The sequence below is a fragment of the Rhodamnia argentea genome, chromosome 6 (assembly GCF_020921035.1).
Source record: "Rhodamnia argentea isolate NSW1041297 chromosome 6, ASM2092103v1, whole genome shotgun sequence".
NCBI lineage: Eukaryota > Viridiplantae > Streptophyta > Magnoliopsida > Myrtales > Myrtaceae > Rhodamnia > Rhodamnia argentea.
In genome coordinates this window covers 28,819,377-28,837,848 of record NC_063155.1, presented here as the reverse complement: position 1 = coordinate 28,837,848, position 18,472 = coordinate 28,819,377, and the positions used below count along the sequence as shown (strand labels likewise).

The 18,472-nt window shown below is 39.7% G+C and overlaps 2 protein-coding genes across 3 annotated transcripts; both read left to right on the top strand.

The window, feature by feature from the left end:
- The first annotated feature begins 7,981 nt into the window (after positions 1–7,981).
- On the top strand, positions 7,982–11,231 carry LOC115726282 (glutamate decarboxylase 4). The gene is made up of 7 exons (XM_030656086.2): positions 7,982–8,171; positions 8,269–8,473; positions 9,366–9,566; positions 9,651–9,865; positions 10,004–10,257; positions 10,376–10,428; positions 10,527–11,231. Exons 1-7 carry the CDS (start codon positions 8,086–8,088, stop codon positions 11,010–11,012), a joined length of 1,500 nt encoding a protein of 499 aa, XP_030511946.1. The 5' UTR covers positions 7,982–8,085; the 3' UTR covers positions 11,013–11,231.
- A 1,596-nt stretch (positions 11,232–12,827) lies between these two features.
- On the top strand, positions 12,828–18,370 carry LOC115726303 (non-specific lipid transfer protein GPI-anchored 15-like). 2 transcript variants are annotated; one of them, XR_007198746.1, is made up of 3 exons: positions 12,828–13,336; positions 14,209–14,276; positions 18,355–18,370. XR_007198746.1 is itself a non-coding variant. In XM_048280836.1 (2 exons), exons 1-2 carry the CDS (start codon positions 12,985–12,987, stop codon positions 14,223–14,225), a joined length of 369 nt encoding a protein of 122 aa, XP_048136793.1. In that variant the 5' UTR covers positions 12,828–12,984; the 3' UTR covers positions 14,226–14,302. The 2 variants fall into 2 exon arrangements, 1 of the variants encoding a protein (XP_048136793.1); XM_048280836.1 differs by lacking the exon at positions 18,355–18,370 and having other exon boundaries at positions 14,209–14,302.
- The last annotated feature ends 102 nt before the right edge of the window (positions 18,371–18,472 follow it).

The following is an 18,472-nucleotide window of genomic DNA, read 5'->3' as shown; positions in this document are numbered from 1 at the left end:
ATAATTACTCGGTCAGTCATGCCACCCGTTAGAAAAAGAAGAAAAGGATACTCAAGAATATTGCATCATCATTTTCACCGCTGAACATATGTCTTCAACTTCCTATATGATATCGCCACAAATGAGGTTATGTGGAGAGGTAGAGGTAGATATGCCGCCAATCACGAGCTATGACCTCAAGACTCGATCTCCCGACTTACAACCTGTCCTAGTACGGTACTAACTTCATGGCGCCTTACCTGCCAGCCAACTCCCAATCGGATCCACGTAATTTAGGGCACTCCATGTTCTTAAGCTGAGTTTGGTGTTCAGGATAAAAATCAAGATATGATCAAAATTTTATCATATTATGTGTTTAGCTCCAGCCCAGGATAGGATAAAGTGAGATATAAGAGGATATAGCCTGGATAAAATTATTTAATGAGGGAGGTGAGATAAAGTTGGATAGGATTTCTTATGTTCATGGTATAAAAGTTACTTTTTTCTTGAATAAAAAATTTATTATATAATAAATTTAAAATAATAATTAAAGATGAATTATATTTGATATCTAATATTAAAAAGAAAATTAAAAATTAAAAATAATATTTATTTATTTATTCCTATATGTATTTGCAAATTTTAGTTTCTTTCTACTTTAGAAAATATATTTTGTTTATATATGTATTTAATAAATTTCATATTTATAAATATCTTAGGTGTGGTAATATAGTTTATTATTTAGTATAATTTTTATTAAAAATAATGGAATGAAATAAAAATAATGAAAAATGAGACATAAAAATAAAAAATAAGCAAATAAAAATGAAGTAGAAGGACCTAAAATTTAAATGAACAAATTCGAACTTGAAAATGATCTTTCTAATTCACTAAGAATGTGGGGCAATGAAATTTGTGAAAAAAAAAAACATAAATCTCAATCTCCTTCTCCTTTGTATATCTAGTTACTCATTTGTAGTTTTTGGTTCACGTCAAAACTTTACGAAAACGGTGGGAGAGTGGGAACCTATTCTCTTTCGTAGGTTTCTAGTTCACGTCAAAAGTCTATGAAAACAAAAAGAGAGTCAAAACTTATTTCCCTCTATAACTTTATAGTTCATGTTGAAGGTTGACGAAAGTAGCAAGAGAGGCGAAACTTTCGAAGTTGCAAATATGAATGATCATGTCTTCTCTCTTTTACTAGAGTTGTCAGTGAATTATGATATATTCTTATAGACTTCATTTGTGAAGTTTTAGGTTCATTTATATCGATAAGTGTAAACACCGCAGGATGAACATGATATGATATGATATGATATGATGTGATATGAATATATGCTGCTTTATTACTATGTCATCAAACAATGGATAGGATATAGCAAAATTCATGAATTTCATATCCTATCTTATCCAATCCTATCTTGATTGGAAATCAAGACGACGAAACACATTATCGCGAGATATTGTGAGGAAAGGAAAAATAGAACCCCATCTCCGCTGATGTACGGCAGCGCAGGGGAGAGCATTGACGGACCGAGAATTTGAGGTTAGGGGAGCGGGAAAACATCCTGGGAAATTTTTTACCTACAAATTGAGAAAACGTTTGGATCATGAAGACTTGTGTCAATGCCACCCACAAAGCATAGTCTCCTCCTGTTTCTGCCTTTCCTTTCTTGTATTGAATTCATCAAGACTTATTCCTCCTGAAGTTGAGAACAAGAATAGTGTTTAGGAGACTATAAAACTTGCCCCGACCCCTAAATCCATCATAAGATCGATTTGATACTTTTGCGGTGAGAAAATTATCTAAAAAATCTTAAATCTATTACATTTATGCTGATTTAATTTTAAACCTTTCAATTTTACTAATTGAGTCATAATTTTTTTCAAGTTTTGCCAATTGAGGTCATTCAGTCAATTTTGGTCGAGAATTACTAACGCAGACGCCGGCCGTCTACGTGGCGGTATGACTCGACAATGATATAGACAATTCTTAATGGTATTTTATTATTTTTCTTGAATTTTTTTATCACAAAAAAAGCAAGGAAAAAGAGGAAAATAAAAAATAAAAAATAGTCCCTTGCTTAGACGTGGTACAGCAGGCGCTGATGGACAAGAACACTTGCTTGGACGTGTTGGATAGACGTGTGGGCTAGAACCTCGGGCCAAGGTTTGGCTCCTGGCTGGAGGAAGCAAAAAAAAAGGAAGAGAAAGAAAGCAAAAAAGAACAACAAAAAGAAAAAGAAATTTCAAGTTTCAAAATAAATAAAAATATTATTAAAATTTTCCACGTCGGTGCTGGGCGCACTCGCCGGCCACGCTCGCTAGACGCACCACGTAGGACTACCGGCATCCATGTCACTATGTTAGCGATTTTTGGTCAAAATTGATTGTATGGATTGAATTGATACAAATGCATAATGTTTAGAACTTAATTGATAAAAAAAAAAGTTATAAGGCTAAATTGGAATAGCTACAATATATTTGGGACTTTTTTGGGAAATTCTCCCCAGGAAACTGTGGGGCCAAAAACAACGCGAGTCATTTGGTGTAATTGGGGACCAGAAAAAAACGAGAGTTATTGAGTGACTTGAGTGCGGTTATAATCCGCACTATATCGTTTGATTTATAGTAGAATCACAAATGAATGATCAAACTACCTAAATCTGGCATCAGATTCATTTTCTTCGTTGTGTTTATTTTTGCGTTTTTAATCGTAGTGTTTCCGCGGCGCATCGATGGTCTGAAAAGGCCATTGAAGCATTTTCTTAAGAGAGGTATAGATGATTGCTTTTTGTTGATGGGGACAGGGCAGGGCAGGGCAGGGCAGGGGAAGGTACTGTATGGGAAAGGAGAGGACATCAGACTGGTCAACAAGATTCTGGGTGAGCGGCCAACGGTTCCGATGTCATGACCCAACATATGATGCTTTCACATGAAGATTGGGAAAGAACCGGGGGAATTAAAAGTGTCCAAAGCAAATTCCAAGTGGCCAATGGTTTTAACGGCACATGCGCTCTCTCGGTTCTAGAAAAGCAAAGCCCGCCGCTGCCCAATTCAAGGAAACCGGATAACCAAAACCAACCGGTCCACGTCCATTCCACATTTCCAAAGGGCGAATCTCGATTATATTCGCCGCGTCGGTCGGTGGGAATTCGGTCCAAGTGGCGGCGCTGGGCCGGTTTTCTTTCCTCCCAATACCCCCACCACTTCACCGAAAACAGCCGGCTACCTTTGACTCGTTCCCCGATGCCCTCCGAGTTTCCAATTTGCCCGGTCTTCCTTCAACTCAGTGATCAACGACTCGCGACCGTAATCCTTTTGACATTTGCTTCGGTCTTCGAAAGTTTTTCCAAATGAAAATTCACTTTTGCGTCAACGAATTCCAATCAAAATTGATCGAATTGACTTAACCGGCAAAATGTAAAAAAGGTTTAGGAATTAATTATCAAAATTGAAAAGTTTAATACCGAATTGACAAAAGGACAATGAGTTTAGGACTTTTTGGATAATTCTCCACCCACTTTTGATCCTTGATCTTGCATATTTTTGCTCATCAAGTCCTTTGGAAAACTTAATTTTCGCCTCACTTGTTTGACATAAGCTAAGTTTTGATCCTAGAAGCGTCTGCATTTTTCTGATCAAGCTCTTGGACTTTCAATTTATCTAGTCAAGTCTTTGGACTTGCCTAATTTTTCTAACCAAGTGCCTCTGACTTCAAATTCAATTAACGAGACTCTGCATGTCCATCGAAGCCGACGAGAGTTTTATGTGAAGCTAGCCGTTGTGCGCGGGACTAAATGTATCTCCATACATCCGTTATGCTATGTACCATTGATGCGTGGAGAAGAAAATCGATCGAGACTCGTGACTTTTTTGCGGCTTTTACGAACCTTCATCACTAAACGGAAAAAGGGATCGGCTTGTTTATCCACGTTACTATCCGGATAGCCATATATGTTAAGTTCTCCCCGTTTCGACTAAGAACAAATTACCCATGCCGGGGTTAGGGGGATATAAAACTGAAGTACTTTCTTGTCGATGGGATCCTAACAGCGGCGACAAGCTAACCGTCCAACTTAAAACGTCACCAACTGCGAGGAATAAGAGTCTAATCGTTTGGTCAACATGGCTAACCCGGGTTCCCGTAAAGAACACGAGAAAAACCGACTCCGTCGCACCATTGTTTACGAAGCCAGCGACGACTGCCCGCGCCATTCTTAAGGTAAGATGTCATTTCAGTTTGATGCATGGCCAATTCAAACCTTTTTTTGCTGACATTTAACGAGTTTTGACTTCTCATTTCTCGTAGTCCAACACGTTGAAGGGTCAGATATCTAGAGCTATCTAGAGCGTGAGCATTCTGGGGGAACTCGTATCTGGTGAAGGATCCGATTCGACGGACGTGTTGACATGTCAGGTTTCAGTATTGATTATCTACCCGTGAATTGCGCCTTCCACGGCGATCTGTGAAAAAAAAAAAAAAATTGTACTGTCCACAAGGTGGAAAGACCAGACATGAGCGTTCGGTGGCAATGATTGAATTTTTAGTGAAGTTGGTGTTGTTTTAATAAGCAACGATTATAACAATTAATGTCTTTGAGGCATTTGTAGAATACTAAGGCCGCGCATGACAACACTTTCAGAAAAGAATTTTTGTTATATCAGTGCTTCTGGAGAAAAAATATGTTTGTTAACGCAGCTTCTGAAGCGGCGATCCTTTTTGGTGACGCAGCTTCATTTTTCCAGTTCGCATCAGAAGTAGTTTTGAAGCTATTTGAAGAAGTAAAAAAAATTACTTCACTCCAAATGAAGAAAAATCAATTTCTACTTAGAAGCAGAAGTAGAAAAATTAACTTATGGCTAAAAGTTGATTTTTAGAGCAAAAGTGTTGCCATGCACTTTATATTAACCCTTAGACCTTAGGTTGGTTTTTCGTCCAATAAAGAATTTGATTTAGGATTTAGAAAACTAATTCGATATATGGCTTGAACTGAACATCATGTTTAAGAATTTTTTTTTTCTTATTAGTGTGCCGATGAGGAAAATAAGAATCTCCATCGGATAAAACATATTAAAAAAAAAGTGAAACATTGTCTCTTTTTTTCTTTTTCTTTTTTAGGTACCGTTTTTAGATTAAGATTATTTAATCTAGTGTTTGACTATTTCATTGTCGCACAAATTTTTTTTTTTTTGAATTCCCGTTAGAAAGAGACTTCGCTAAGGAAAAAGCTTTTAATGCTGCCTTAAGACGATTTTTGCCAAGACTTCAAGCATCAGGGAAAATGACTTGCGCATTGTAACAGATTTATTGGCTGCTTTCCAGCAATTGGGATTAGGTTTAGATGTTTATGTTTAACAATTCGGGTTAAGCTTGGACTTTCAGGTTCTTTGTCAACATATTTAATTACAACTACATTTCTCTAGTTAATTGAGGACGTGTGGGTCACGATTCAATCATGATTTGCCAAGTTTCATATTTTGCGAGGTAGTCGACGACAGAGGCTACCTTTAAAAAAAGGTTCACGGCAATGGAGCGGTGACATCGTGTCATTAAAGAGACTCGAACCTTAACTCGTTTATAATGTATTTTTTCACAATGTAAATTAAGCATGTGAACTAATGAAATATTAGATGGTCTCCCCCAATTCCCCCAAATAATTAGAAAAAGACATTGCATGCTGCATGGTAGGGATGTCAATGGATTAGGTCGGGTTTCCATGGTACCCGACCAAATCCGACCCGAAATACTAAAGACATGATCCAAAACTTCAGATCAGTCAGGTCGGGTTGGTTTAGGTCTAAGTTGCATAATTTTTTTTAAAATTAAATTATAGTGCTCGGTAGCAATAATGATTATTATCGCAATAAAAAATGTCCGGCAAATTTGCTCGGTGGAAAGGGAATAAAGTTGTGCGCATGGATTAGACATGTTAATACAGATTCGATCGTCTAAAAAAAGTGGGAATAAAGTGGAGTCCCAGTCCTTGCTCGGCTCTAAAAAGTTGACTCGCTCCAAATGCGTGTTTAAGAAAAGGTCCCAAAGATAAAATATGAAAAAAGATGCCCGAGTGCGAGTGGTGACCTAATCATCAGTTTATCACACTTAATTAATGGCTCATTAATCAAGAAAATAAGCCATTCGATGGAGACTAATATTTAGGTTTCCTCGATACACGCAAACAAATTTGAAGGTTTCGATGTAAATGTCTACACTATTGATCAATAATGCAGTTTCATTTTATCACAATTCGACGTAATCCATTACTCATCTATGAAAGGCGTAATCTTATTATGCATGTCTCCTTGTCGAACAAAAACCTACTTGGGTCGTCTAATGTCAAATTGTCTCTTTTTAACGAGAAATGTCTATAAAACTAGGAAAAAAAGACTAAAAAAATGTTTTAAATCTATTGCAATTATGCCGATTCAGTCCTAAAATTTTCTTTTGCCAGTTTAGTCGTAAAAATTTTGATAATTTGTCAATTCAGTTAATCCGGCCAATTTTGACCAGAAATCGCTAAAGCGAATTTTTATGAATTTTTAATTTTGTTTTTGATTTCTCTTCTTTATTTTCTGTGTTTTCATTGTAGTCGGCGAGGCAGCCTTGCCAGAGGCCGCAAGGTCCTAACCTAACTCTCCCCAGCCAATGTGAAATAAAATAAAATAAAAAAGGAATAAAGACAGAATTAATGATAAATAAAAAACCAGAAATTTGTAAATAATAATAATAATATTAATACCGGAGACGCCACGTAGGACAATCGATGTCCATGTCAGCAATTCCCTACACTAATTGGCCGGATTGATTCAATTGCCAAGAACGCAAAAGGTTTAACACTAAATTGGCAAAAAAAGAAAAGTTTAGGACTGAATTGATAAAATCACGATAAGTTTAAGATCTTTTTGGTAACTTCCCTATGTCTAATTAAGTTAAGAGTTACCTAAATGAATATGACCATATCTTCTTGTAGTGCCCATGAAGGATACGATAGGGTTGGATTCCTTTTCCCAGTGTGAACCCAAGTCCAGGAAAGTCATTACGTGCCTCGCATTCTGCTGATTTCTTAAATTTAGGAATAAATTCCTCTCCAAGCCATCCCCCATTCTTTCCTTGATGACCCGATGTAGCTTTCTCAACCTTTTTGACTTACGAACTCGCCCGCCTTGCCGCGATTGGCTGCCTTCGGTCTAAAATTCTTTTCTTGCCCTTTACGGGTTGAAGTTTCAAAAGTCCAACCTGACCATAAAAGTGCCAAAAAAAATTCTTATATAGGCCACGGTTATTGATTTTAGGATTAATATCATGAATTAATTTTTTGAATCACAAAAAATCCTAAACTAGTAATTTTGTGATAAATTTACCTCCAATTAATTTATCACAAATGTATCGGTTTGGAATTTTTTGTGATTTAAAAAATTAATTTGGAATAAATTTGTCACAACTATATCTCAAAATAAAAATTAATTTATAATAAATTAGTTTCGGTTAAATTGAGTTAATACCTTCGACCAAAAAAAAAAAAAAAGGATTAATACCATACAAAAAATGTGACAAATAGAGGATAAGAATCCCAACCAAGTACATGCATCAAGTGGCACGTATTATCTAACTCAACAATTTTACTAGTAAACTAATAGAGGGTAAATTTGTCATAAGTGTACCGGCTTGGGGTGATTTTGTCACACGTGTACCAGTTTGGGAGTTTTCGCGATGTTAACCCTTCATTTTATGCTATAGTTCATAAATTACATGATCAGATTAAGTGACTTGCCATTGGAGATACGGTCAGGTTGTATTAGAGATTTGAGACGACCCTAGGTAGTGCGCCCCCGAAGTTTCCCATTCCGTGTTTCTTCCTGCTCTATCTAGAAGAATGTGTTAACAAAGGAGCGCTCGAAGAACATGTCCCTTTCTTGATTTCCTTTGAGGGGATCATCGAACGAGGGAATCCCCTGTAAACCGTGTTTGGCCCCTATATAAAAAGCCAACCTCGTCCCCAAGCAAAACCTCCATTCACAACACCATTCAAGCTCTCTCTCTCTCTCTCCCCTAACAAATTTTCCCTCTCTAAGTTTCTTGGCCTTTCGTCTTTCGAACCCACCATGGTGCTCTCGAAAACCGCCTCCCAGTCCGACGTCTCCATCCACTCCACCTTCGCGTCCCGCTATGTCCGGAGCTCGCTCCCGAGGTCAGTATCGAGGCTGAGAGCCTGTTCCGGTCGAGCTCTGATGGGTTCGTGCGTGAACTTTGTGGAAAGGGGCTGATGACAATTTGTGCGCGCGCAGGTTTAAGATGCCGGAGAACTCGATACCCAAGGAGGCGGCGTACCAGATTATAAACGACGAGCTGATGCTGGACGGGAACCCGAGGCTGAACCTGGCCTCGTTCGTGACCACGTGGATGGAGCCGGAGTGCGACAAGCTCATCATGGACTCCATCAACAAGAACTACGTCGACATGGACGAGTACCCCGTCACCACCGAGTTGCAGGCACGTTGGTTGTTCCTTATTTTGATTTATCGCTCTTTCTCTATCTCGGACATTCATTAGCATAGACTATAATGATCAAATGAATCAGTGATCTCTTAGAAGACGATGGCTAAAACCTAAATCACATTTGTCAAAGTCTAAAAGAGTAGGTACTGGTTTGAAATTTATCGAGCTGCGGTGTACAAGTCTAGCTGTCTACCCCCTTTTTTCCCGGATCTGATGTAGGAGTCTGCTCGATTGTTTACTTGGCATCGGACCAACTTCCTCATCAATTTATATTTGCTGATTTGATCGAGTAATGTTGGATCAAAGTGTGTCAAATGGTTTCAGTTGCTTCCCAATCCCAGGGCCAAATCCATGGCAAACCCAAGTTTCGAGAAATCAGGAGTTGTGTCACGATCTGCTCGTAATTTTTAAATGGGAACGTGCACAGACGGAGGAGAAATATATGCATTAAATGTTTGAAAAAGCGTCCGGGCCTTGGTCATAAAGTCTATTCACCGTCGTTTGCGCCCCCTCGCTCTACTCAGTCAAAGTCAAACACGTTTGGTCAATTTGGTCGGGCACACAGATATTCTGTGTCCGAACCAAGAGTGTTAGTTGACTTTACTACCACGAAACGTATGAGTTCTCCGTATGAGCCACAGAACATACCATGCATTTTGATAATTGCTTATCTTTCGTGAATATACGATGTCGACTACGAGATTTGATAACCCAATATCAGTTCTTGAGGAATATAACCCGCTATATGATCAGGTGGATCTCCCTAATGAGAGGTTTCTGATACATCTAATGCGATGTCGAAAATGTTCTTTGATTTTCTGTCTCTTCGGTTCATATTGTGGTGCTTGGGAGTGACTAGGTTTCTTGAATTTGCTATCTACAACAGAACCGATGTGTGAACATGATAGCACATCTTTTCAATGCACCACTGGGAGACTCGGAGACAGCTGTGGGAGTGGGGACGGTTGGGTCGTCCGAGGCCATCATGCTCGCCGGGCTCGCCTTCAAGCGGAAGTGGCAGAACATGCGCAAGGCCCAGGGCAAGCCCTGCGACAAGCCCAACATCGTCACCGGTGCCAACGTCCAGGTGAGCCCCCCGTAATTTACCAAAAGGACGCTCGAGACCAGAGTTTGAAACCTTAGTGAATCCTAATGAGTCTTGTCCGTCCAGGTGTGCTGGGAGAAATTTGCTAGGTACTTTGAGGTGGAGCTCAAAGAGGTGAAGCTGAGGGAAGGCTACTATGTGATGGACCCGGTGAAGGCGGTGGAGCTCGTGGATGAGAACACCATCTGCGTCGCTGCCATCCTTGGCTCCACCCTCAACGGCGAGTTCGAGGACGTGAAGCTCTTGAACGACCTGTTGCTCGAAAAGAACAAACAAACCGGGTATGACGCGTTCCAATGTGTTTCTTTGGGGCAAATTCTCTAGCACAGAAGATCAACATATTGGTCCTTGCAGAAAGAAAAAAAATAAAATTGGGAGACTAATGAGGTCATTTGTTTTGTGCTTGCTGTTTGGCGCAGATGGGATACCCCGATCCACGTCGATGCTGCCAGCGGTGGATTCATCGCGCCGTTTCTGTACCCGGAGCTTGAGTGGGACTTCCGACTTCCGCTAGTCAAGAGCATCAACGTCAGTGGGCACAAGTACGGGCTGGTCTATGCCGGAATTGGATGGGTCATCTGGAGGAGCAAGGAGGACTTGCCTGAAGAGCTCATCTTTCACATAAACTATCTTGGTGCTGATCAACCCACCTTCACCCTCAACTTCTCCAAAGGTAATATCCATATCACATCGTCAATTTTTCATCCGGAAGGAGAAAGGAGTCTCTTGTTATTTTGGCAATGAATGGAATGGCATTCTTAAATTTTTTTTGCACTGGCAATAAACTGCAGGCTCAAGTCAAGTAATTGCTCAATATTACCAGCTCATCCGGTTGGGCCAAGAGGTAAGAAAGCTAAGCAGATTTTCAAAGATGCCGGAGTCAAAAGTTTTCCGATTGATTCATTTGACTCACTTGTATTCAAAATTCGTCCCTAATCACAGGGATACCAGAATGTGATGGAGAACTGCCACGAGAACGCAATGGTGCTGAAGGAGGGGCTCGAGAAGACGGGCTACTTCAACATCGTCTCGAAGGACGAGGGGGTCCCACTTGTGGCCTTCTCGCTCAAGGACAACAGCCGCCACGACGAGTTCGAGGTGTCCGAGATGCTGCGCCGCTTCGGATGGATAGTCCCCGCCTACACCATGCCAGCGGACGCCCAGCACATCACCGTGCTCCGCGTGGTGGTGAGGGAGGACTTCTCGCGCACGCTGGCCGAGCGCCTCGTGCTGGACATCACCAAGGTGATCCACGACCTCGACGCGCTCCCCGCGAAGATCAAGGCCAAGATGAGCATCGCCTGCGCCCAGGAGAACGGGAAGGACAACGGCTGGAAGAAGACGGCGATCGAGACGCAGAGGGAAATCACGGATGCCTGGAAGAAGTTCGTCTTGGAAAGGAAGACGAACAAGAACAAGATATGTTAAAAGGGGCACCCGCCACTTTTAACATCTCACGATACTTCGTAATCTTCATATAGTTTTGTTCGCCTCAATTCCCTCAATTTTGCGTTTTGAAATTTTTGTTCTGCTTCTTTCTTCTTCTTTGTCGTTTCAGTAAGTTGATTAATGCCATTCAAAGAGCCATGTATGCGACTAATTTTTTTTTTTGGGGGTGGATGATACAATGATATGTCCTCTTACTTAGTTTTTGCCCATATACTTAAAAATTCTGTTTCTCAACTTCGGCCTATCGGAGGTGCTAACGTAGACCCGACCGACGCTGATGTCTCAATTTTTATTAATATTTTAATATTTTTTATAATTCTTTACCTTTTATTTCTTCTCCTTTTTACTGTTCATCTCCTTCCACTTCCTACCTTCCTCCAGACTGAAAGCGAGGGCCGGCGAGACCTCACCAGCCACCGACGAGGTCTCACCGCCCACCAGCGTCGCGGTCGCTGGGCGAGGTCGGCAGTGCCGTCGCTGGGCGAGCTCGACCTCGCCCAGATCTGAGAACACACAAGTAGGGGTTTCTCTGCATCTGGGTCTCCCAAGATTTGAAGCAGAGGGGGTGTCCAAGACTCTCCTCTCTTCTCTCTCTCTATCTTCAGAGTCGGAGAAGGCACTTTCACACACGTACACTCCCTCCTCACTCTTCTTCTCCTTCTGTTTCGCAACCTGTTCATTTCCTTCTTCGGTTCTTGCTTTTTCTTCTTTCTTCTTTGTCACACGTAACACAGATCCCCTCAACATTTGATCCGCACTTCGTCCACTTCCTTCTTCAGCGTTTCTTCAGAAGTGATTTCGCACGGGATCTGATTGTTCTTGGGCGTGAGTTCATTTCTTGACCCAATCAAGACCCTCCTCCACCCGGCTGGCCTTGATCGCCACCATCCCTCTCGCTCTCCTTCACCAGCCCAGCCATGGGGTGGCTCGGCCTCGCCAGATCTAGCGAGGCCGAGCTTATAGAGGCGCCAGTGGCCGGCCCTCGCTTTCGGTCCGGAGGAAGAACGAGGAAAAGGTCAAAGCAAAAAAAAAAAAAAAAAAAAAAAAAAAAAATATTAAAATATTATTAAGAAATGTCCCGTCAGTGCCAATTGGGTCTACGTCTTCACCAGTAGGTCAAAGTTGGGCGAAAGAGTTGAATTGGCAAAAACATACAAAAGGCTAATGACTGAATTTGCATAAGAAAAAATGTTTATGAATGGATTGGCACAAATTCAAAAGGTTTAGTACTGAATTGATAAAATTAAAAAGTTTAGAACTGAATCGGTAAAAGTGCAATATGTTTAGAATTTTTTTTTTTGGGACAATTTTCCCCAATTTTTCTCTCTAAGAATTCTCTTGTCTCAACTTTAAGCTCAACCAACTTTTCTCTCCCAAAAGCTTCCAATGCTGAACTTAAGCATCGGAAGGCCAATTCGAGTACAAATCCTGGACGCCTTGAGCCGATCATTGTTACGCAAATTGCTTTCCGAGCGAAGTTTCAGGCTATGCTTGTGATGTCCGGTTCTTGCATCAACACCTAGAACGACAGCTCCAAGGTTCGCACAATGTAGAAAAATTCGAAGCGCCATCTAATCGAACACCACCAACCACCTTTGTGGAAGTAGAAGTCGAAGTGGATCACCATGGAAGAATCCAATTGGTTTTCATGCGAGGAATTGGAGAACTTAACCCCACTAGCTTATCCAAATCGTCAAAGTAAAATCATATCTGGTTGCACAAAGACAGTGGCAAGGCACGATTGTCATGATGTCCGGTCCATAAATTTAAGGATAAAAAAAAACATAAAAGTGAGCCTCCAAGCCCCACCAAGCCTCTCACCAACCTCACCCCACTAGCGTGCCCATTGCCATTGCCCCTCCAAATTTCTAAGTCCATATAAATCTTCCTACCCAGTTCCTGAAAGCCCACCTTCATAAAAATCTATCTGAAATAGATTTGAGACTAACAAATGGCTTCCAAACCTAGTGGGTGCCCTTGCCTAGCCACCTTGGTCCTCTTCCTGGTGTGCTCGATGGCTTCTCTCCAAGGAGCCATTGCCGCCGGGGAGTGCGGGAAAACGCCCATCAGCACCGCGGCGGTGAGCCTGAGCCCGTGCTTGAGCGCGGCTGGGAATGCAAAGGCCAAGGTCCCTCCCGCTTGCTGCACTAAAGTCGGCGCGCTCATCGCGACCGCACCCAAATGTCTCTGCGCCGTTCTCCTGTCTCCTCTAGCCAAGCAGGCTGGGATCAACCTTGGAATCGCTATCACCATCCCTAAGAGGTGCAACATCAAGAAGAGACCCGTTGGAAAGAAGTGTGGAAGTAAGTTGATTATTTCGATCAATTTGTCTATATGTCGAAATTAAAGGCTATTACAAGTTGTAGATTTGAGATACATCAAAGTTGATTGCTCATTTTAAAATTTACAGTCTCGCCCCCCTCACAGGGAATTCTCAGCCGACAATTGGTCATTTAGCATATGAAGCTACATAGTCTATTGTTAGAAAGACAATATGTAGGTCGACGTTTAGCGACTTGTTCAATAGGGATGAGTATAGTTTCGAGGTAGAACCGAGAATCGAAAAACCGTACCTATGAGAATCGGTCCGATTTCGGGTTTTACGGTATGTAGGGTAGGTATCAGATTTCAAAAGTTGGGGAACTGGTTTCGACAGGAAGGTTTCAAGTTTTAGGTACTTGAAATCTGAAACCTAGAATAAGCCTCTATGTTTTTCTTGTTCTATGGTTTCGCGAGATCCTGCGATATTCCATGACATCCGATGATGAGTTTTTGATCTAGAACCGCTAGTCCGAGCTTCAATTTCTGTGTATAAACATGACTGAGACATTTCTTTGTTAGTGTTTCATATTCTAGGTGTGTCTAAATATGGGTTGTGGTCAGTGGATGATAGCAACAAATTATGATCATTAAAGATGATGATTTACTGCAATTATTCAATCAAGAATTCAGGTAAAACCCGAGTAGATTTTGAAACTTGCAACATGGTAGATTCCGGGTTTCAAGGTAAGTTTAAGATTCCAAAAATTAAAGAATCGGTTCCAACATGTATGTTACAGGTTTCAGATGGAATTTGAACCGACTGGTATCGCTCACCCTATTTTTCATACACATTTTCCATACTCTAGACTATTTTAGGCTGTTCTTATTTCTTATAATTGCAATATTCGTGCAGAGTACACTGTTCCATAAGAACGATGCAATCCTGGCTCGAAGGCCATGCGCACCCTGGTCAGCTTTTTCTGGATAAAAGCTTAGAAATGATATGTCTTAGTGGTCCTTATCTATCATCTTCCCCTTGTATTGTGGATTTTGAACTTCACTCTACCCCACTTGCAGTCGTCACCGTTTTGTAAGTTCATTCGATCAATTGGTCTAACAATACTTAGCATTACTCCTTTAAAATATGGATATTTCTTTTTGTGAATACTAAATATTATATATATTATTTCGAGAAAATTTGATTAGGTTTGGCATGACACTATTAGGTTTTCCCACGAACCCGATAGGTACCAAATAATTGTTTCCCTGCCGCGGTATTCTTTTCCTAATTGATGTTGTGACATTAAGATGTCGATTTCTGTAAGTTACCAATCTTTGTTTCCTACGGCTGTAAATCGAAGTGCATTCTAGGAAACCGACGACGCAAATTAAAAATTTTCAAACTTTGAAGACGCATATAATTGAAGGCGTGTGAATATTGGAGAAGATCTTCTCAAATTAAGAAAGCAAATTAGGTTTGTTCATTTATATGAAACCACTTTCAACAGGAGTGGCTAATTGAAGAGGTTGTTAGTACAAGCGGACCAGCTTAGATGCTTCTGAAGTTTTCTTTTGGAGTTCGTCTAGTTCACTCCGATCATAGATCGTAACAGTTAGGACACCAAAATTATGGTGAATTCAATGGTTGCTACACGGTAAGGGATGGAATTTGGGAGGGAGCAAAAGAAGTCAAATTCAATCGGGTCCGTCAAATGAAACTGCAGATCAATGCGACAAGTAAAAAATTACTCAATCCATTATGAACCTATTGTATGGATGTCAGTTCATCTCTAAGCTTTTCAATTTTGCTAAATTGGTCTTAAAATTTTGCGCGAAATTTCAATATAATTTTTTTGATCATAATTTTATCGATAATCACTGACGTTGCAGCTAGCCAAACAAGGATGCTGCGGACGCATAGGGACCTAGGGAGCCCGGCCCAATATGATTAGGCTTGCTAGAGAATAGGACAAGTGAGGTGGTGTCGGCCCGTGAGTGATCGTCAATGCTTTCATGTTCATCATGCCTATCGAGTCTCCCTCAATTTTCTTCTACATAGGCCTTTTTTCAAGGGAACAAAATAATGGTTTGGCCTCATTATGTTCATTCATCCCAACTCCAAAGCGCTCTTTTCCTTTTATGGCCGAAAGATATCGAAGTGCGAATCTATGTAGAGAGCTCTTAAGGTTTGTCTCCACTGCCTCAATTTCATGAATTGCCCCTCTTTCACAGGGAAAAACCAATTTCTGCCGACGGTCACGCCATGTCATTGTACTAGCAATTGCATCGTTTTTATGTTATGGTACCGAGAGCCGATTTGAAGCGGGCTACTTGTGTAGTGAGTGAAAAAAAAAGGAAAAAAAACAGTATTTCCTCCTTTTGCATATCTATTTCCTATGATCTGCTAATGAAACAAGCCGTTTTGATGAGTCATCGAAGGGTTTATACGTGTGGAAAGTAATATTACGGTTCGTTCGTTTGGAGGAAAATATGAAATTTGTTAAATATAAATTTATTAAACACATTGTCCTTCCATTAATTCAAGTTTAGAGACAATGTTTGACATTTTGATACGGTCTACGGACTAAAGTGAACATATACAAAAAATTTCAAGGACCACAATTAACAAATTAAAAATTCAGAAATAAAATTGCGCATTTTGCTAAAGTCGGGGATCATACTGCACATAAGGCCAAAGTTCATGGATTATTTGTGTCATGATCTCTTTTACATATTTGCATTTCCAGAAAAAATCGCTTTTTAGATTAATGTTTTAACTTTTCTTCATCTACTTTAATTCTAGGGATTCTTTATTTATCTGTTTTTTCTCCTCAATTTTTCTAATAAATTCAAAATCCTTCAATGCGCTATTAAAATTCTAGAATAACAAGATGGGTCTATAAAAATAAAAATTCAATATGGTTTATACTTGACATTTAATGATTATTTTGTTTCATCAGTCAGTACATATTTGGTAAGTCACTCTATTGTTTTTGCTCTCTGTCCCTCTTGCTCATTCTTCATCCCTAGGGGACCAACAAGCGTCCGTAAAGAGAAAATTACTAAAAAAGTCGTAAACTTATTATATTTATACATGTTCAATCATAAACATTTTAATTGTACCAATTGAGTCCTAAACCTTTTCATATTTTGCCAATTGAGTCAATCCGGCTAATTTTAATTGGAAATTGCTGACGTGGACGTCGGTGGTCTTACCCGGCACGATCAATGCTTATGCGAATAATTTTTAATAATATTTAAAATTTTACGAAATTTTTTAACTATATTTTTTTGTTGTCTTTATCCTTTTTTTTTTTTCCCCTTTTCTTGTCTTTTCTTTTGTTGAGCTTAGGGCCGGAGAGGGTGGCGCGGCCCTCGCCAAGGCCCATGCCGGCCAAAGTGAGGGCCCTTGATGCCCTTATCCAGGATCGGCGAGGACTCTACTATGGAGAAAATCTCCTAATATATATTTTGAAGATGACAAAACTATTCTTAGTTTATATTTAACTCAAATATTTGTCTCTCATGTGTTATTCATGTAATGACGAATGCTGAATTCTAATCGGAGTAGCACAGTAAGTACAATACTCTGAAGGAGTTGATATCTTTAGACTCTATGCGACAAATAAAACTAATCAGATTTGGGAATATCTTTTCATATTCACTCTCCACTTCTTATATTGTCACAGTGTAAGGTAGCTTGAAATTCCTATATTAATTTTTTTTTTATTGATCATCATTTTCATCGATTGTTTTGCAACGGATTCATAATCGCAAAACATCTAGATTTAATTGGAAATTATCATCAAGGTAAACTACATTCCTAAATGAACTTCAACTTATGAAAATCAAGATTCGATTGTATGGGAGATCAATTCGACGGAGATTCCGACCTCTTCCCTCAACGGCTATTCGACCTTCTTTTAGCAATTTTGTCCAACATATTGATTGGAGAATAAGGCTGTCTAAAGGTTCGTTTGGAAGTGGAGTAGTATGAAAGGGGGACTAAGGAGCTGAAGAGAGTGGGAGATCAAAGATCCAAAATACCAAAGTTAAAAAGAGAGCTTCAATCATACATACTTGTCTATTGTGAGCTTCAATTGTACTCCTAGAGAGACATTGATAGAGAGATCTTGTGAGACAGAGAATCCTATCAAACTTGAGTATTTTCACTCATTCTTGTAACATTTTATTGATTGTTTAGGCCGTCAACGTGAGATATTGGACATGGGCTTGCATAAAGCGAACCACTATAAACTTTGTGTTAAATTTTCTCTATCCCTTAACTCTTAGACTTTATTAGAATATTGCGCATTGCTGAATATCATCAAATCATTGATATAATTCAGACTATGTTCTCAATTCATTTTTATCAATACTCAATTTGATTGTTTTATTTTCGCATTAATTTATCAAGTTTAGTTTAAATCACCTATTCACCCTCCTCTAGATGATATTATAGCCTACAACATCCGCCACCCTTGCCGACCCTAAGTTAAACAAGAAGGAACGAAAAGTAAAGCAAAAATAGAAAAAAAATTCAAAAAACGTTAAAATATTATTGTACTTGTCTACGTTAGCGGTTTTCATCAAAATTGATCGGATGATCTCATTTGGAAAAATATTAAAAAGGTTTAATACTGAATTAGCATAAATATAATAGGTTTATGACTTTTTTGATATTCTCCCACATACGGATATGGAATTAATCCAATGCGGGTCCAGGCACTGGTTGTTCATTGGTTGCTTATCCACTAATTTTGAATTGCTTGACAATAATAGTCACTAAGAACAGTAATAAACACCAAAGTCATTCCAGCTGTCGGCGGGCCTAGAGCCATCATTCGCTGTAACAGGAAATCAAGCGTAACATTTCCCAAAGTAAGACACGCATCATCCAGTCTAAAATGCGATTGACCATTCAAAATGACAAGCCAATAAGATGGTCCCACACAACTACCCTCCCTTATTTTCTTGATACTCCCTTTACATTGTCTGGATATCTGTACAAGACTAATGGTTCTTCTCCTATTTATTTTGATAGACCTAAGGGTTTTTTTTTTTTTTTTGGCATAGCACCATGATCATTCACATCTGCAAGATAAAATTGAAGCCTTAAGACTCTAATGTGGACTCAACTTATTTTACTTAACACTGTGGTTGAGTCAACTGGAGCA

Bases quoted from the DNA above. Each gene is read 5' to 3' on its own strand.
- LOC115726282 (XM_030656086.2), top strand. From the start codon at position 8,086: ATGGTGCTCTCGAAAACCGCCTCCCAGTCCGACGTCTCCATCCACTCC. The intron at 8,172-8,268 runs GTCAGTATCGAG...GTGCGCGCGCAG, and splicing joins GTCCGGAGCTCGCTCCCGAG to GTTTAAGATGCCGGAGAACT. The intron at 10,429-10,526 runs GTAAGAAAGCTA...CCCTAATCACAG, and splicing joins TCATCCGGTTGGGCCAAGAG to GGATACCAGAATGTGATGGA.
- LOC115726303 (XM_048280836.1), top strand. From the start codon at position 12,985: ATGGCTTCCAAACCTAGTGGGTGCCCTTGCCTAGCCACCTTGGTCCTC.